Source organism: Panicum virgatum, chromosome 8N (assembly GCF_016808335.1).
Source record: "Panicum virgatum strain AP13 chromosome 8N, P.virgatum_v5, whole genome shotgun sequence".
NCBI classification, from domain to species: Eukaryota; Viridiplantae; Streptophyta; class Magnoliopsida; order Poales; family Poaceae; genus Panicum; species Panicum virgatum.
Window position 1 is genome coordinate 9,584,892 of NC_053152.1, and position 19,114 is coordinate 9,604,005.

Here is a 19,114-nt window from a genome sequence, read left to right on the forward strand (position 1 = left end):
CGGAACTTCCGGTGAAGGGGTATCGGTTCTTCCGGTCACTCACAACAACTGAAGTAGCCGTTGGCTTACTGACACAGCTGCAGCGACTCCAGGGACCATTGGTTAAACTGATGCATAGGGCGTCGGTTAAACCAGTCACACACAGCGCCAGGACTAGCCGTTGGACCTCCCACTTCTGCTGACGTCATTGCACCGACGTTATGCTCCGATGCACCATCGGTTAAACCGGTACTGAAGACTTGGCTCCTGGACACTTGACATCGTCTCTGGAACATAGTATGTTGAATGCACCGATGCTTGACTTGACACCATCGGTTCAACCGGTGCTTCACTTCTTTCTTCACTTGATTTCCAGAGGCGCTCAGTCTTGCACCAATGCCAGGGCGTCGGATCTTCCGACAACCATCAGATGCACTGATGCTTAGGCATCGGTTCTTCCGGTGCTACTGTTTTCTGCAGAACTCGTCCAATTCAGCGTTTCTTTGAGTTTTTTCTTCGTGTTTTGCTTTGTATGGCCTTTTTACTTCATCCCTGGGATCTAGAAATGTTCACTTAACAAAACCATTAGTCCCATTGATTGCGTTGTCATACGATCACCAAAATCACTCGAAATGGCATAAATGGTCCCATGTTCGTTACAATCTCTCCCTTTTTGGTGATTGATGACAACATAATCAAAGCAAGCATAAAATTTGCAAAAATTGATAAATTGAACCACTTACACTTGCTTGGATGCTTACCATCATCCAATGACGGCTTTGCCTCCCCCAAAAACCATGATTCCCCCTTTGTTCCTCCCCCTTTTTGCTACTCCTCTCTCATATGTTGACTTGATCCACTCGGCATTTCTTCCCCTTTGGAATATACTTTTTCTTCTTGAAAACATCTCTCCCCCTTTGTTGGGAACATGCCTTGCTTTGATCCATATTTCTCCCCCTTTAGAATCAAATCACCTAAAAAATCTTGCACCTAAAAGGTCTTGCAAAACACTATAGCTTAAGAGAAGATTAGTAGCCTAGGGAGTTAGTTTCATGACTTATGATCCAATTATATGATATCAATGAAGATACCAATTGAAAAATTACTACGGTGGATCACAAAATCACGAAACTAGCATGACATGAGCTAAGCTTTCCATAAGTGTGTACACAACATGATAATGTGAAATTTAAGTGCACAACTATATGTTATAACTAGAAAGCTTAGATCATATCATGCACGGAGGTAGCTCTAAAAATGATAAGAAATTGACAAGATACCAATTGAATGAATTTAGAACCTTGCATACCTCCGGGGGACCTTTGTTTACCTTGCATGTACCAATTAAAAATGACTTGCAATTGAAGTCTTTAGAAGATGAGCACTTGGTACACCAAGGTTAAGCAAATGTATGAGCACATAGCCTATGAACTTAGATATGAGCATTTAAGTTCAATAGAGCATGGCTCAATATGCATGAAGCACAATCTATCTAATCACTCTTATAGAGTTGTTTGTTCACATTGAGCGTGAATAATATTCTCTTAGAGTGTTAACTCTATCGTGAGACTACAAAAGATAAACTTGCAATCATGTTAGTCTCAAAATCACAAACCATAGAGTAAACTCCCCCTAAATGTGTGCATTTAGTGTTTGAATCACCAAGCAAATGTATGCACATCGTTTTTGACAATAATGGGAAGTTTACCCTATAGCTTGTGTTCATGGTACACATATGAAATACATACCTCATGAAGTCCATGTGCCCTGAAGGGTGACTTTGTGTAGCTTTCTACACACTTATCATACCATGTAGGTTGCTCATGGGTTAGAATCAACACAAGCAACCCACCATATATAACACTAGGAGACGCAAATCATGCAAACAACCTAGCAAGAGCAATGGAGCTACATGATGCTTGAATTGAAATCTTGTTACCATTACCTTATGGGGGACTTGGGCAACAAATGTCCAAGTTGTGAGCTTAGCTTCTTTGGCTTGAGTATTTACTTCAACTTGTGAGCTAAGCCTCCAAATCCTCCGAAGCCGTTCTTGGCTTTAAGTCTCCTTTGGAACCCACACCATTTGAGGCCCCTTCATATTGGTGATGATTTCCTTGGGCACCCAAATGGGGTGGTTCCAACTTCTTTCCTTCTTCCCAACCTTGTGAGCAACCACCTTGCCATTGATCTTCTTTTTTATCACATAGAAGGTGCTATTGCTTTTATTCCTCCGGTTGGGCTTGGTGTAGATGAGAGAACTCTTGATTGTGAGCTTCTTCTTGTTCTTCTCATCCGGAAGCTTCTTTCTTGGTTGAGAACACTTGTTGGCCTTGTGGCCTTTTTTGTGGCACTTGGAGCAAGTCACGGTGGACCCCTTCTCAAGCTTCTTCACCATGTATTCACGGTTATCTTGAGAAGGTTGGACATTACTCTCTATGCCTTTGCCTTTCAATCTATACAAGTCCTTCATGAGCCTTTCCACTTCTTGCTTGAGCTCATCATTCTCCTTAGCAATGAAGTCATCACATAATTCTACATTAACATTCTCATTGTATTTCTCATTGCAAGGGTTAGAGCAATATTCATCAATTAAATCAATGCAAGAAGTTGAAGCATCTACCCTAGAAATAGGAATTGCACAAGGGATAGTTTGCTTCATTTCCAAGGAGTCATTAGTATCATTAATGCCCTCAAATTTTAATTTGAGCTCTTCATGCTCCTTGCTAAGCAATTTGAATTTGCACAACAAATTTTCATAATTTGTAGCAAGAGAGGCATTTAGATCATTGAGAGCATTAATATTTTTGATTGCTTCTTAATGACTTTTTGGTGCTCATGAACAAGGTCAAGAAGTTCATCAATTGAAGGAGAGTCGGAGTCATAATCACTTACACCGCTATCCATACCTTTGGCCATAAAGCAAATATTGGATGATGATCCCATGCAGGTGGTAAATTTCTTGTTTGATTCATCACTTGAGCTTACACTTGATTCTTCACCACCACTTACCCATTCACCAAATATGGCATATGATTCATGCTTGGGCTTCTTCTCCTTCTTTTGCTTGTTCTTCTTGAACTTCTTCTCAACATTCATAAGTTGATGATGAGGCCTTGTAGAGGTTGGGGTTTATTGGCTCTTTTTCATCATTTGAGGGGCTTCTTGCATCCTTTTCTTCCTCATCCCTTGAGCTACCTTTGATGACCATCTTCTTCAACTTCTTGAGTTGTCTGCATGCAAGTGCACTATGTGTTGGTGAAGAAGATGGCGCCTTTGCCTTGATGTCATTGCGTAGCTCATGGGTGATCGCCTTATTGAGAACTTGATTTGGTGTCATTGTGTCGAGATCTTTCTCATATAGAATTGTGGTCACCAAATCATAGTCCGACCTTCGGAGTGAGTGAAGGATCTTGCGAATGAATTCCAAATCTTCAATTTGCTTCACACCTAAGGAATTGATCTCATTCACAAGAGTGTTCAAACGTGAGTACATAGATTCGGCATTATCATCATCAAGTTGCTTAAAGCTATTAAGCTTATCAATGAGAACATGATATCTTTCATTTGCAATATCCTCCTGCCCTCATAGTTCTAAATGATAGTCTTCCATAGCTCTTTAGCATTTTCACAAGAATAAATACGATTGAATACATTGTCACTAAGGGAAGACAATATTATGCATTTAGTGGTGACATCATGTTGCTTCTCTTATTGACCATTATTTTTGACCCCTTCACTCACTACTCTCCAAACATTTAGCCCCATCGCTTGGAGATGGGCTTGCATCAAAACCTTCCATCGTTGGAAGCCCGTGCCGTCGAATCGTGGAGCGGGTCTAAAAGAATTCATCCTTTTCCCCTAAGAGCTAACTCACTAGGCGGTGAAGCCTACCGATCTAATGAGCCGGTAAACATAAATTTGCTAATGGAATTGGCTTTCTTTGTGAGAGAAGTGAGTCCCTGCTCTGATACCAATTGAAAAAGATCGGGTGCTCTAGCCTAAGAGGGAGAGGGGGTGAATTAGGCACAAATAAAACCTTAACCTATGGCTCCAACTAGTTTGCACAAAACTTAAACTAAAACAAGCTATCTAGATGTGCAACTACGGTTCACCTTAGTGTAAAACCCTCATCCCAAAGGAGTTTAGCAACCTATAGCCAATCCTATCATGAAACTACTCTACGAAGGTAAAGGCACACAAGTTGCAATATGAAATGCGGAAGCTTAAAGAGAGGGATGAGAGGAAGCAAACTCTCGACGCGAGGATTTATCCCGTGGTTCGGATTGCCACAAAGGCGCCCCTACGTCCACGTTGTTGAAGCACTCACGAAGAGTATCGCTTCCCGGCAATCAAGTCTCTTATGTGAACACAATCATGGTCACCTTGATCCCGATCTTCACTAAGGGAGATTGCCCATGAAGGAGGGGTCTCCGTGCCCTGCATAATGTTGTCGACGCCGCTCCACACCAAGTCGGAGGGTCGTTGACTTGTCGGCGAGCCACCAAAGCTCCAAGGATGGCCGGCGCACCAAGATACAATGTTGGTTCACTCCAGAACCACAGCACAAGGATGTAAACCTTGCTTCATCACTCACTCAAGAGCTAACCTAGCACTAACACTCACAAAGCTTGTGCTAAGGACTAAGGATTTGATCTTTATGCTCTTGGATGGCTTGGAGGTGTTCTTGGCTGTCCATCCTGCGGAGACATGGTAAGGGGATTTCTTTTTCCTTTTTTGGTTGAGAGCATATAACTGTCCCTTTCTTTTAGTTTTGATTTCATAATGAAAATAGCTAACCAGGGCTATCCATATTTTTAAAAAAAAAGATGATATGTGATTTCAGTAATTACTAATATATAACTTGCACGGCACAGGATTATTACACATCATTTGGGCCAATCCGTTTGCATATGGGACTACAATACACAGGCAAGTAATTTACTCACGTTCATCGCGGTCCCATTTCTAGTCTACGGATTGATATTCATTAGAGTGCTTCTTGTCTCCCTTTTTAAGGCTGTGTGTCTCTTAGGCAGAGGTCGGAATTTTTTTCAAGCATCGTTGTATCACCTTGATGTTACTATATTTGAATTTAATAATTTTTTCCCTTACGAGAAAAATTGTGGTCCCATTTGCTGTCCGTTGTGGGCAAACTTACCTGTACCTGCTCAAAGCGTAGCAATTTACAAACGAAAACTAATATTAACCGCATCTTGCCTGTGACTCTTTTATTAGTCAACATGCAATTCAGTAGTTGCAACAACGACCTAACTACTACAAAAAGAACAAACATCTTTTTAATATTCAATTGTAAGTTCAATTTACAAGCATTTTCTTAATTAAATTCACATACGCAGAGTGAATCGTCGCATCTAGTGAATTTGGGTTGAATATTGCGCTATACTACCTCAATTGCAAAACATAAGGCTTGATATGATTTGACTCTTTATTTTTTTGTAGTCCCTACATTGTTTCTAGCAAAATATTGTAACCATATGTGTCACACCCTATTTTTTGAAGGGATAAATTGAACGGTAAATAACATGTGTACCAGATTATATTGCACATATGATGAAAAATACTAAATAACAGTAGCAATGTTATAAATACTTCAGAATTTCATTATTACGAACCAACTAATATAAAGTCAAAATAAAGAAATAAATAAACGCTCAAGTAATGCATTATTGTAGAAGTGGAACGAGCTAACTCTGCATGCAGTTAGAACTTCTGGTAATCCTCTTGAAACTGTTCAAATGCTTCTTATTTTGAGCAGTGTTGATTTAGCAAGGGTGAGTACACTTATATGCATGGTTTATACTCCGCAAGTGTCTAAAGAAATAAATGACATGCAAAATTTATACGAGGATAAAGTTTGTCTGGCTGACTGCGAGAGCATTTTAATTAACTTTGGAACAAAGGCAACCTATTTATAAGATATGAACATCTTCCATTCCCACATATATAACTCAAAGAGACAAACAACTAGAAAGTAAAGTAAGTGATGGGATAATAAATAGTGGAAATACACACAAGTTAAATTTAAGTTGTCATGCTAGAGCCCAAGTCACCTTTGATTGTGAGCACAAGTGCACAATTGATATATTAGTTTTAAACACTCTGCAGAGGATGCATATCTTTATCCACAAGTCGTTTTTCAAATGATGTTCAGGTTTTCAAAGTTCTTAAACACTTCTGAGGTGGGTGGTAGCGATCCACTACGGAGCCTTTCCAAAGATTCCCTAATAATTAAGTCTGTAGCCCACTAAGATTTCAACAGCTACATGAGTGAATCTTCCCTAAATCATGACGAAACCAAACAAATACATACACCCTTGGGAGGGAGCGAACCCCTCATCACAGGCCACCCAATGCGTTGGAATGACTACTAACATATTAGAAATATCTAGTCACTTAGTTAAGACAAGAGCACATTGGTTCTTATGGTTTGCACCGTTATCCTGGGATGTCACTCCATGGTTTAATTAACCATTGACGTTAACAAACCAATTGTTACATGGAGTATAAACAATTGTTCAGGTGAAGCTATTAAACCACCCATAACCAAAGTAAAACAGCTAAGCATACTACAAAATGATTGAAATTTAAAAGTAAACCCGACTTCAAAGACATGGATAAGAAAGAATAAATTAATTGAATCAAGTCATATTGATGCTTGCATGCATCAGAATAAAATAAATAAATATCAAGGATGAAAGTATGATAAAGGAATACATTTTTCTTCTTCGATATCTGGCTGCTGCTAAGAAACCTTGAACTCTTGTTCTTACAAGTTCACGACTCCTTTTCTATGCAATAAAATCAGGCCTAGTAAAGCAACACACGCACCAACAAGCAAACAAATGCAAAGAATTGAGAATAGTACATCAAACAATGTGGAAATAAAGCATAAAACTTTACAGTGATCACAACGTTACAAGAATAGCTTAAAACTGAGTTGAAACCCTAATAAAAGATATGCACTAGTAAGGCTGTAGGGGCTTAGACGCGAGAAAACATACTTAAAACGGTTAAACAAAAAGAAACTAAGGGTTAAAACATTGTTATTCATAAAACTATGAGGTCTAATACAAAAGAAAGCATGAAAGAGATGGTGGGTTCTAATTTAATGACGATCAAGGGTCTAAAAATGTGAGTAAAACAAAAATAACTTTGAGCAGGCTGCAGGTTGACTAGTAAAAATGCAAGGGACTAATTAGCAAAAAAAGGTTGCATGTGTTGCATTGTATGGTATTGACTAGTGCTCGCTTCAATCTGGTCCGTCAGATCCAGATCGAAGGGCTTGAGTAAAGCGGGGTTAGGCAGCAGTGGCACCTGGCTATTGCAGTGATGGTAGATCGCCGAAGGACGCTAAAAAACAAGGCCCTAGCCTTTGTGTTTTATGCGGATTGGCCCTAATGATTTCTTGGGTCATGGGGAACATTTCTTGCCCCGATTTGTTGGTATGTAGGAGAGCACGAGCGTGGAGTAGTGTTGACGAGGAGGGATGCCAGTGGCCATGGTGCCGGTGGTGAGATTGGCTAGGATTAGGGTTTGGCGTTCAGGTGTGAGGGGGAAAAGGTGGTTCCCGAGTCATTTGGGGGTTGCGGCACAACTTAAATAGGAGGCGACAGTCTTGGGTAGGTGTGCTAGTGGGGCTGGCGGTGTAGCCGAACGTGGACTCGGGTCAGAGCCGGTGTGGCACGGGGGAGATGAGCCTAACATGCAGAGCTATAGCTTGTCGGTGACTCGAAGAGAAAAGGGGCCGGAGGCTTCAGGCTATTGCTTGGAGTGGAAGGGCCACGCGCAGAGAGGAAGAGGGTGGAGAGTGTGTAATCGGGCCGGCGAGAAGGAGTTTTGGGCTGGATAGAAGTTGCCCAGTAGAACACAAGTCAGAGTAAAGTCCAGAGGTCAGCTTGATCTTAGGCCGCTTGATTGAATTGAATATGAGATTGGGATACAAGAGTTGTTGTGGTAGCACCCATGCTCTACTCCATATAGCAGCATTACCTACCAACTAAAGTGCTAAATCTAAACTCTATTTTGTTGCCAAGGCACATAAACTTGGAAGCCAAGGCAAACCTAAAGCAAAAAGGTAAATTGTATAAAGTAAGATACAAGCAATAGGCTTAACTGCTATCAATCTCCCCCTAAGCCTAGTGTTAAGTGATATGCTTGAGTCCGATCCTCTTCCTCATCTCCTATAACCTAGTCTTGCCCAGCGACTTGGTGACAATATCGTCCAGCTGATTAGTAGTCAGAATGTGGTTGGCCTTGATGCCCCCATCCTTGAAGCAGTCCCTGATGAAGTGGTACTTGATCTGTATGTGCTTGCTCCTACCATGGAAGATAGGATTCTTGGCCAGAGCTAGAGAAGACTTGCTATCCACCTTAAGCTCCACCACATCTACCATGCTGCCTTGCAGCTCCCCGAGCAGCCTAGACAACCATAGCGCTTGTGTAGCGACAGAGGCAGCGGCGATGTACTCTGCCTCGCAGCTCGACAGCGCCACCACCTTCTATTTGGTCGATTGCTAGCGGACCAAGCAGCTACCCAGGAAGAACATGCTCCCGTTGGTGCTCTTGCTTGAGTCAATGTCGCTGGTGAGATCGCTGTCACAGTAGCCGATGAAGCGCTGTGCCGGAAGCCCGCTTGTAGCGCAGACTCTAGTCCAATGTCCCAGCCACGTAGCGGAGGATGCGCTTGTTTGCCTTTAGATGCTCCACCGTGGGCCGTTCCATGGAATGACTCACATACCCGACCGCGAACACTAGGTACGACCGGGTGTGCACCAGGTACCGGAGGCTGCCCACCAGCCAACAGTAGTGCATGGGGTCGACCTCCTCTGCCTTGCTCTCACGACTTAGCTTGGGCTTCTCCTCCATCGGCATGCGGGCGGGATTGCTACATGCCATGTTGCCAAGCTCGAGAATCCACTTGGCATAGTGAGCTTGGCGAAGGGTGATGCCGCTGGCGTCCTGGCGCACCTCGATGGCGAGGTAGAAGCTTAGCAACCCGAGGTCGTTCATGTCGAACCTCTGCTTCATGGCCACCTTGAACTTCTCCACCTTCTCTGCATCAGGACTGTTGGAATAAGTGAATTGCCCATCTCTCCTCATCAGCTTAAACTTTTGGGTTGAATTGGTCGGTGCATGCGACTCAATATGGTATCAAAGCTAGAGATATCGAGTTCGAATCTTGGTTAGCGCAATTAAACAAAATAATTGTTGCTTGCTCCTATTCCATGTCTGAGGCCTGAAGGAGCCTCCACGTGAAAGGGAGTGTTGGAATATAAGTGAATTGTCCACCTCTCTCCATCAGCTTAAGCTTTTGGGTTGAATTGGTCGGTGCATGCAACTCAATAAAGACCGACGATGATGAGGTCATCGACGTAGAGCCCGACCAGCAGAACGGCTTGCCTGATGCCTCACCGGTACATCGCCGCTTCGTGCACGCTCTGCTGGGCGCCCATATCCTTGAGCGTGGCATCTGTTGCCGGAGTCGTCGGAGCAGAGTGTATTGGCGCAGGGGATGATGCCAAAGCAGGGGGCGACAAGGCGTGCAGCATCGCTTGATGCAGAGTCGGCGCGTCGCCTAGTAAAGCTGTGCTCACAGCCTCCCCCGGAGCTGGTGAGTGTGCTGAGGAGGCCACCGTTGGAGATGCACCCTGTGCTCCCGATCCGTCAGTGGTGATCAGCTCATAGTCGATGATGAGCTCCTCTGCCATCGACGCAACATGGTCTGCACTCTTGCTCCAATCCCAACTGCATGTCTCGTTGAAGACGACATCGCGCAACACGAGCACGCGCTGGGACACCGGATCGTAGACGCGATAAGCCTTGGTCCCGTCCGTGTACCCGATGAACACCCCTGCTAGCTGTGATTGTCGAGCTTGCGCACCTGGTTCAACTCCATGGCAAAGTAGGCGCAGCCAAAGATGCACAGTTGCGACACTGCCAGAGCTCGCCCGTACCAAGCCTCATACAGTGTTTTGCCCAGCAAGCTCTCTTGGTTGACGATCAGTTCAGCGGGTGGACCGCAGTGACCACCACCTCACCCCAGAACATGGCCAGCATGCCTCGCTGCTTCAGTAGGGCTCGCGCAGTGTCCACCGCAGTTTGATTCCTCCACTCTCCCACCCCGTTCTGCTGTGGCAAGTAGGGAGCAAAAAGGTAAATTGCATAAAGTAAGATACAAGCAATAGGCTTAACTGCTATCAGGAAGAGGAGAGAGAGAGAGGAAATGGCCCGGCGGTAGCTTAACTGTGACCATCGTCAACATGACATGAATAGAGGTGGTAGTGGATCATGAACTAAATATAATAATACCCTTCACAATCTAACTTACTCCTTCCGTCACATGAAAAATGCAATTCTGTGTTTGACAAAAATCCCACCAAGAGTGCAATTCCAGAGGTTAGATTACAACTACCTGCCTAATTAAGAAGTCAAATTTGATTTGCATGCAAAAAACTACCACATATGGCAAACAAATGAAGTCATGAGGGTCTTTATTTCACGCCACCATTAATCTATCTTTAAAAAACTAGAATTCCACTCTTCATTGGACGGAGGGAGTAGTTGTTTACCACCCCTAGCCTAATATGAGCATGGTCCTTAAATTATATAGGTTAATTTTTTTTGCTCTTTACCACCCCAAACGTGCATATGCATCATTTAGAGCCCCTTTGGCAGAGCTCAAAAAACAACTTCAGCTCCACCAGAGAAGCTACTCCACCAGAAGAGCCAGAGCAGTTATTGAAGGAGCCACAGCCTTGCCAAACGGACTGTTAGTTAACTATGTTGGCCCATGTTATCGTGGGTTTGACCGGTGCTGACATGGCGTCTGCTTTAACCAGCTGGGCAAGACCCTGATCTAACTGTAGTTGGTGCAAAAATAGGATTTAGCTCTGTTATTATATCTGTTTATCTTCCATAGTCATAGTTAATGCTTAATGATGCTTAGCTTGCTTCATGGGAATAATATATTTGTCCGCAGGAAACAGTGGACAACACTTTCAAAGTCTTGATTTCTAAGTACAAGGCTGATGTTCTTGCACCAATATTTGTTGCACGAAAGCAATGGTATTTGACCGGGACCAACACCGGTCACGTAAAAGGGTACAGTTACGAGAGAATGGAGGATGTCAAAACTTTCAAAGCTCATGATGACAACGTCAGGTCTTTGGACATCCATCCAACGAAGCCTTATCTGTTGTCAGCATCTTACGACAAACGAATCAAGGTGTGGAACTGGGAGAAGGGCTGGGAGTGCGTTAAAACTTTTGACACGCAGTGCTTGATATATGAAGTCAAATTTGTCCCTACAGGTGCAGGTTATTTTACAGGCGCTTCCTTGAGTGGTCTACAGGTACACGACTAGAGGGTTTGGGTTTTGTTTATAATTTGGCAAATTATTGCATACACCCTAGCAAAGTTAACACACTTTTATTACTCAAAACTGCAGATATGGAATATTGGTTCTTCTCAATGTGAATTCGAATTGGATGAGGGCATGCTGTTGAGTTTTGACTACGTGACCCACGGTGATCGGCTGCAAGTGATCACTGGTCATATTGATAACCCAGTCCGTGTAAGGGATCATCAGGAAAGAACACATTATTAGCACTCAGTTATCCATACGAAATAGTTACGAACAAGTATATTCTACTTGCTTTTGATGACACAGATTTGGGATTGGCGGAGTCGCGATAGTGGTGCTAAAAAACTCGAAGGACCTGGTGGCAAGGTTACTACTGTTCATGGGCATCCCGATCTTCCAATAATAATTTCAGGTTCAAGTGATGGGAAAATTTGCTGGTGGAACTCCGATACCTTGAAGTAAGTATCTACTGTCTCAAGGCCAGCTCCTAGCCCAGCTACTGTGAATTCTGCTTATGGTTAATAGGTGTAGCACACCGCATCCAATCTAAATTCTGCTTATGGTCCAGCTTCCAACTGAAGTTCTCATAGAGAGAATTCCCTATATAGCACTAGAAAAAAACATGGTTCCCTATATAGCATTAGAAAACTTTACTTCCCTTCAGTAACACCAAATATTTTATCTCGTTCCTTTTTAGCACTTCTGCTAACCAGATCCAATTCTCATTAGCTTCAGAATCAAAAACACCAAACCAAACTGGATACATCTATCCAATTATGTCCATCAATAGCCGTTGTACTAGCCAATTGTCCCTTGAACTTGTCTGTCATGAATGTGCTATCTACTGCTAAATATGGTCTGCAACCATAGAAACCCGTCTGCACAAGGTTTTAAAGCAAAGAATAGTTTTTCTAAATCTGACCTTACTATTTATTGTATGATGAACAATAACCACTAAACTGCTAGGACAACAGTTCTCATCTTGGGCCTTAAATCGACAAAAGTTGTCAAAACTACTGTCCCAATTACCATAGAGTTGTTTCAGTGGTAGATCCTTACCCATATATATGTACTCTTTTGTAGTTGATACTGACCCTGCGGTGTTCTTTAAGCTTCTGTTGCAACACCTTTGCTCCCACAGGTGGACCATCAATGTGAAAATCCTTCACCTTTGCAGCTATCCAATATTTCGTTGCATTCTTTACCTTCTTTTTTCTTCTTGTACTAGAGCAATCATGATCATAAGGGTTCTTTTTCACCTGCACATAACAGCCATGGTAAGTAGAAAAAAATAGTAATGCAAACAAAAACTTCAATAGAAGAGTATAGTGAAAAGTTACCATCACAGTGCCCAGATCCTCTTTTATAGAAGCATGTATCCTCCATGGACACTTATCTTGGACTTTCCTTGCACAATTGGCCCTAAACCTGCATGGTGCACAATAGTTGTGTTACATTCAAATTCGTGTTTGATAGCATGCTGTGATAGTGCCAATTTGAACTGCTCCATACTAGGATATGTGCTACCTCCTGTCATTGGTGGGTTGTCTTTATCATATTCTACATGTGGTACTTCCTCTGCCTCATGGTCATAACCAACCAACTCATCCTCCTCAACCTCTAAATCTGATTCATACTCATACTCATCCTTAGGGACAGTCCCTGTCCTCTTCTCTATCATAACACCTAACCACATTTAGAGCATTTACAGGTTCATTTGGTAAGTACATGATCTCCTCATCAACACCAATTGTATACTATTATTAGCCCTCCTCTTGCATAGGCTGACTCTGCTCATCACTGTAGCACTCTTTAATAGGTTGATATAGTTTAGAATGAATACTGTATGCAATAAACATGGTGACAACCTTTGTCTCAGTATATTTCTCAAATATTGCCATTAACTATTGGTCAGTTTTAACTTCTTTATAGATTTTCAACAAATCATCATAGTATTGAATATGAGACCTCCTTGTAATCTGGCAGGTACTGGTCTACTACTGATTCAACAAAGTTCTTAAAATTTGTTGTCTCTCAATCAACAAACTTCTCAAAGGAAAAACATCTGACATCCTTTTAAGCATTTTCTGGGTTGCCAAGAAATTTAATTTTCAATAAATAGCATGAATTTAGATCCATCCTATGAGTAAAAGTAGCACTTTCTTGAGTATGAGCAATATCCTAGCACTATTGTTTAACAAGCAAATTTGATGCATCGGGATGGAAAGCTAACCCTTGAAGGCATGCTGCAGACAATCGTTCCCTTTCATCATTCCCCTACCCGTCACCCCAGACACTCGCAGCCCGCCGCAGCCACCCACGGCATGCCTGCAGCCGTAGCCATCCACAGCTTGCCCCTCACCACAGCATCCTGCGTCCTGCCCGCCGCCGGGCTGCCATGGGTCCCCATGCGGCCGGCCGGAAGGAGCTTGTGCTGTCCTCCCCCTGCCTCCTGCCAGCCGCCGCCTTCGCTGTAGATCTAGGGTTGGGAGAGATGGAGCAGGAAGGAAGAGAAAGAAGTTCATGAGAGGGAGGGGATGGGCCGGGGTTGCTGAAAGTGATCGGGTGCTCTAGCCTAAGAGGGGGAGGGGGTGAATTAGGCACTAATAAAACTTAGACCTATGGCTCCAACTAGTTTGCACAAAACTTAAACTAAAACATGCTTTCTAGATGTGCAACTAGATTGTTCTAGTGTGAAACCCCTATCCCAAAAGAGTTTAGCAACCTATAGCCTTTCCTATCAAGAAACTATTCTATGAAAATAAAGGCACACAAATTGCTAGTAAGTATTGCGGAAGCTTAAAGAGCGGGATAGGAGATAGCAAACTCTTGACGCGGGTGTTTATCCCGTGGTTCGGTTAGCCACAAAGACACACCTACATCCACGTTGTTGTAGCACTCACTAAGAGTATTGCTACTCGGCCACCAAGTCTCTTTCGTGAACACAATCACGGTCACCTTGGCCTCGGGTTCCACTAAGGAGCTTCTCCACAAAGGATGGGGGTCTCCACGCCCCCCGCACAAAGATGTCGTCGCCGCTCCACACCAAGTCGGAGGGTCGATGACGTTGCCGGCGAGCTTCACGCTCCAAGGTGCCGGCGCACCAAGCTCTTGTTTTGGTTCGCTAATGAACCACAGCACAAAGGCTTGAAGCCTTGCAATCTCACTCACTAAGAGCTAATCCTTTACACAACACTCTCAAAGTGTGCTAAGGGCTAAGGATATGATCTTGATGCTTTTGTATGGCTTGGAGATATTCTTGGGTGTGTGTGGGATGTCCAGCAACTCTAGCAATCTTCAAATGGCCGGGATGAGGCATATATATAGGCCACCAAGTCTTGTAGCCGCTGCTCCAACTGTCAGCAGAAAATCTGCGTATCACCGGATGAACCGATGCCTCTGCCTGGGGTAGCGTCGGTTCATCCGGTCACTCTCAGACCCGTAGTAGCCGTTGAGCTTCTGTCAGCTGACACAGTGACCACCGGTTCATCCGATGCTTAGCCGTCGGTTAAACCGGTCACTCACAATACTCAACTCTTCTGTTGACGTCATTACACCGATGGTATGTACCGATGCTTCACCGGTTCAACCGGTGCTGAAGAATCTTCTCTTGGGCTCTTGACATCGTCTCTGGAACATAGGACACCCAATGCACCGATGCCCCTTTTTGACCCGTCGGTTCATCCGGTGCCCATAAGCTGACTTGGCTTTGATTCCCTTCTGCCATGGCGTCGGTTCTTCCGACAACCATCGGATGCACCGATGCTTCATGCGTCGGTTCTTCCGGTGCTTCAGACCGAAGAGCTTTCAGGGCGGCCCTTCGGGCCTTGCTACGCCTATCTTTTCTTTCTCTTTGTCATCACTTGAACCTAAACGCCTGAGAATGGTCATCTTAACAATCATATTAGTCCAAGTGTTGTGTTGTCATTCGATCACTAAAATCACTCGAATTGGCATAAATGGTGCCAAGTTCCTTACAGTTGCGAGGGAGGAAGGGGTTGGTTCGGTCAACAGAGAGGGCCTCTAATTTCTTTTGGGGTAGTTTTGTCCAAACATTAAATTCCCATAAGACCAACAATGCATTTTTAACGGAATATGCTAACATATGTAATGGAAGTGCTAAAAAGGGAGCGAGATAAAATTTTTGGTGTCAATGAAGGGAAGTAAAGTTTTCAAGTGCTATATAGGGAACCATATTTTTTTCGTGCTATATAGGGAATTCTCTCTAGCACCTACCTGTATCTTAGACTTCTGTTCTCGCTTTGTATAAAAGGATTTATCCAGCGGTGTTATGTTTGAAGTGACAAGGATTGTTAGATATCCCTAACCTACTCAGGCCATAAAGGCGGGACTAATTCCTAAGAATAGAAGGTCAATAATGGATTCAAACAAAAACACTAATGGACCTGGATATTACAATGGGCTGATATCAATATTCAGATTGCTTTATATATATATATATATATATATATATATATATATATATATATTGAAAAGAATCAGTGCTCGTATAGAATAAAAGAGGGTGAAGGACAAATATAAACTAAGCCATGCTATGTAGATTAATGTTTGCACCCACCCACAAAGATTGTTTGCAACCTAGAGCTAATCCTAATAAGAATTACTTTAAAAATGTAAATGCGCTCAAGTTACATGTATAGAATACCGAAATATGAATGAGTAGGTTAGAGAGGATGCAAAGTTGGCATGAGGATTTATCCAATGGAACTTGTAGGCAATGTCAACTTTAGTATACATTATAGCTCCATACATAATTATATAATCGACATCAGAAAGTCGCTGACAGTCATGGTCTTAGACTTGCCACAAAGGCTCCTGCTAAGCTGGATTAGGAGCTAGTCACTAAGGCAACCTCTTTCACTGTACTCTCTCTTCAGATCACATGACATTGTCTTTACTAGATGTGAGAACCGCCCAATTTGATACTATTTTAAACGAACCGCCGGTTATTATCATCCAGATGAGAGTTAACACGTGCTTGCCCGAGAGCATGCCACGTGTTATCCCACATCTAGAGACACGAATAACCAACACGTCATTCATCCAAAATAATATCAAATCCGGTAGTCCCGGTATGTGCTCCAACATACGCCCAGAATCAGCATATGCACATACCGTTTACAATCGAATACATTACCAATAATCCACAAAGAGCAGTTTCATACAAACAGAGTTTACAGCTTAATATTACAAGTTCAACATAGGTGGGTTTCAAACTTCGCTTACAAGCCTTGGGCTCACGATAGTCATATTAAACAGAAACATAAAGTTTATTGCATTTACATGCTCTCGCGAAGCTCGATTACGATAAAAACTTACTAAAGTAATGACGCCTTGCTCAAGGACATCATTACAGCCACCACGACCTATTCTTCCCCCGCGTTTGGATCAGCGGGGTAGAAATGGCCGAACACCACTTCGGGTTCACCTGCAACTAGGTTTAGAAAGCAACCTGAGTACAAAAGGTACTCGCAAGACTTACGCGTTTAAATAAGCAAGGATCGTGCATTGGCTCAAGTAAAAGCTTTAGGGTTAAGTAATTATTGCATCAGCACTAGTTCTCTACACTATCACCTATCAGAATTGATTAATGTTGCCCAAACCCCTAAACAATTTTAGTACATTAAGAGAATACAATATAATGAGGCACAGAGATGCCATCAACCATTTCCAACATAACCGAATCTTTCTACGAAGAGTTCAACGGACAAAGAGCTTGCTCATAACCGAGAGCGCGGCAATTCGAATTGACTATAACCTTGCAAGGGTGTACTACTTTACCCACACGACGCAAGGACCATGCGACTCACCCAACCCGCTAAAGTTGGATAAGAGGGTACTCGCGTCAACCATTCCCAACATGGCTCGATCATTGAAATCTTCACACCTAGCTTACGCGTAGAGACTTAGTTTCCACCGGGGACATCTCTAAACTTTCCTACTCGCAGGTCCACCCGGGGACACCTCTAAGCCTCTCTGCATAGCCCTTGGCCACGTATTTAGGACTATACATCAATGATCAAGTCAAGGAAGGTAATTGGCTTATCCGTTCCATTATATTGGATATGTGGTAGCACGAAAAGGTGCTCAAAGCCGACGTCATCCACGAACGGTCCTTAAACGATCCAAGCGGACTATGCCCATGTGACTTCATTCTCTAGGCCCTAACATTCCGCTCGAATCTCGATACTACCAACCTCTTAACAAACTGACCGAACCAGTGCGATCAAGGGTAAACGGTAATTGTGATCCTCCAAACCATTCCTGTCTAGCGAGCAAAATGAGTACTCTAAGCAGGGCTAAGCATCTAGTCAATTTAAGTAATTATCTAACTAACTAGTGGCAAGGACATGGTTAAACAATTCAAGGAAGGATAGTGCATCAAATGAGGTACAAAAATGCAATACATACGTACTACATATAACCCAACATTACCCGGTGAGATAACTAACTAACTCATATTAAATAGGAGCAAGGAATTATGCTTAGCTGCTTGCCTGGATTAACTTTGGACTCAACCACGAACGGGACTCCAGGCTCCGGCTCAACGGACTCGGCGGGCTCCACGGGTTCGTTCTCCGACGGTCCGGTCACTAAAATGCATGAATGCGATGCACGAATTAAGGAATGAACTAAACAGCGAGCAAGAATCATGAAATAAATTGAGCATGCAAAAGACAATACAGGAAACTCATGAAAATTGGTTTTGCAGGAAAAGCATTTTCCTATAAGTATACATAAATAGATCAATTTTCAGCTACTCTAAGCAAGATAAATCGGGAAAGGCATACAAACTGAACTAAACAAATCCAAGAAAATTACCTTAGCTACAAGGCATGAAAACAAAGCTAACAAAACTGGTTTTGCCATTTTATCACTTTCCAGTAAAAAGTTCTATACTAAACCACCTTTTGGACAGCAAGCACAAAATCGAAATGAAACCCTAACCAACAGCAAGGAAACACATGAGTAATATGCACCACTGAAAACTACACCTCACAAGGAGTCTAACAAAATTTGGTTTGGCATTTTTCAAGCAGCACACAAATAACTAAGCAATAAACTCACTTTTGCAAGATAAATCTACAACAAATTAACATGCAAAACAATATTTTTCCTAAGTATATCTTAGCTAGAGGAATCTAACAAAACAAGTCTCACAATTTTTGGAGCTATACAAGAATTTCTATGGATTTTGCAAGCTTGCTGCTCAACTAAACACCTAGCAAAACGCTAGATGCACCCGCTGAGCCGGCCCTGAGACTGACAGGAGGGGCCCACGGGCCAGCGGCCCACCCAGGCCGGGTCAAGGCAGGCTACGGCCTTGACCGCGGCGTGGGCGCGGCCACGACGCCGTGCGGGGCGACGGCGGCGGCGGCGGCGCGAGCCGGTGCGGCGAGGCAGGGCCGGAGCGGACCAGGGGCGGCGCGCACGGGGAAGAGGAGGAGGCGGCAAGCCTCACCGGCGGCGATGCAGGCGAGGAGCGGCGGTGGAGCGGCGGCGCGACGAGCAGGGGCGGCGGCGGGCGGAGGCGGTCGCCGACGGCTCTGCAGGGGAGGGGAAGGGGCCAGATTAGGGGTGGAACGGATCGAGGGAAGCAAGGAGACGCTCCCCACGCGAGGGATTGAGCCGCGGCTCACCGTGGGCGGCGAATCACGGTGGCGGGGATGGAGCTCGGCGGCGGCACAAATGGTGGTGGGGGCTAGGGTTTGAAGGGGAACGGGGGCC

General features: G+C 43.7%; 1 protein-coding gene across 1 annotated transcript; it reads left to right on the plus strand.

Moving 5' to 3' along the window:
* Positions 1-10,984: 10,984 nt before the first annotated feature.
* On the plus strand, positions 10,985-11,608 carry LOC120684759 (coatomer subunit beta'-2-like). Its single transcript, XM_039966641.1, has 2 exons — positions 10,985-11,353; positions 11,450-11,608. The coding sequence occupies exons 1-2, from the start codon at positions 11,120-11,122 to the stop codon at positions 11,606-11,608; spliced, it is 393 nt and encodes a 130-aa protein (XP_039822575.1). The 5' UTR covers positions 10,985-11,119.
* The last annotated feature ends 7,506 nt before the right edge of the window (positions 11,609-19,114 follow it).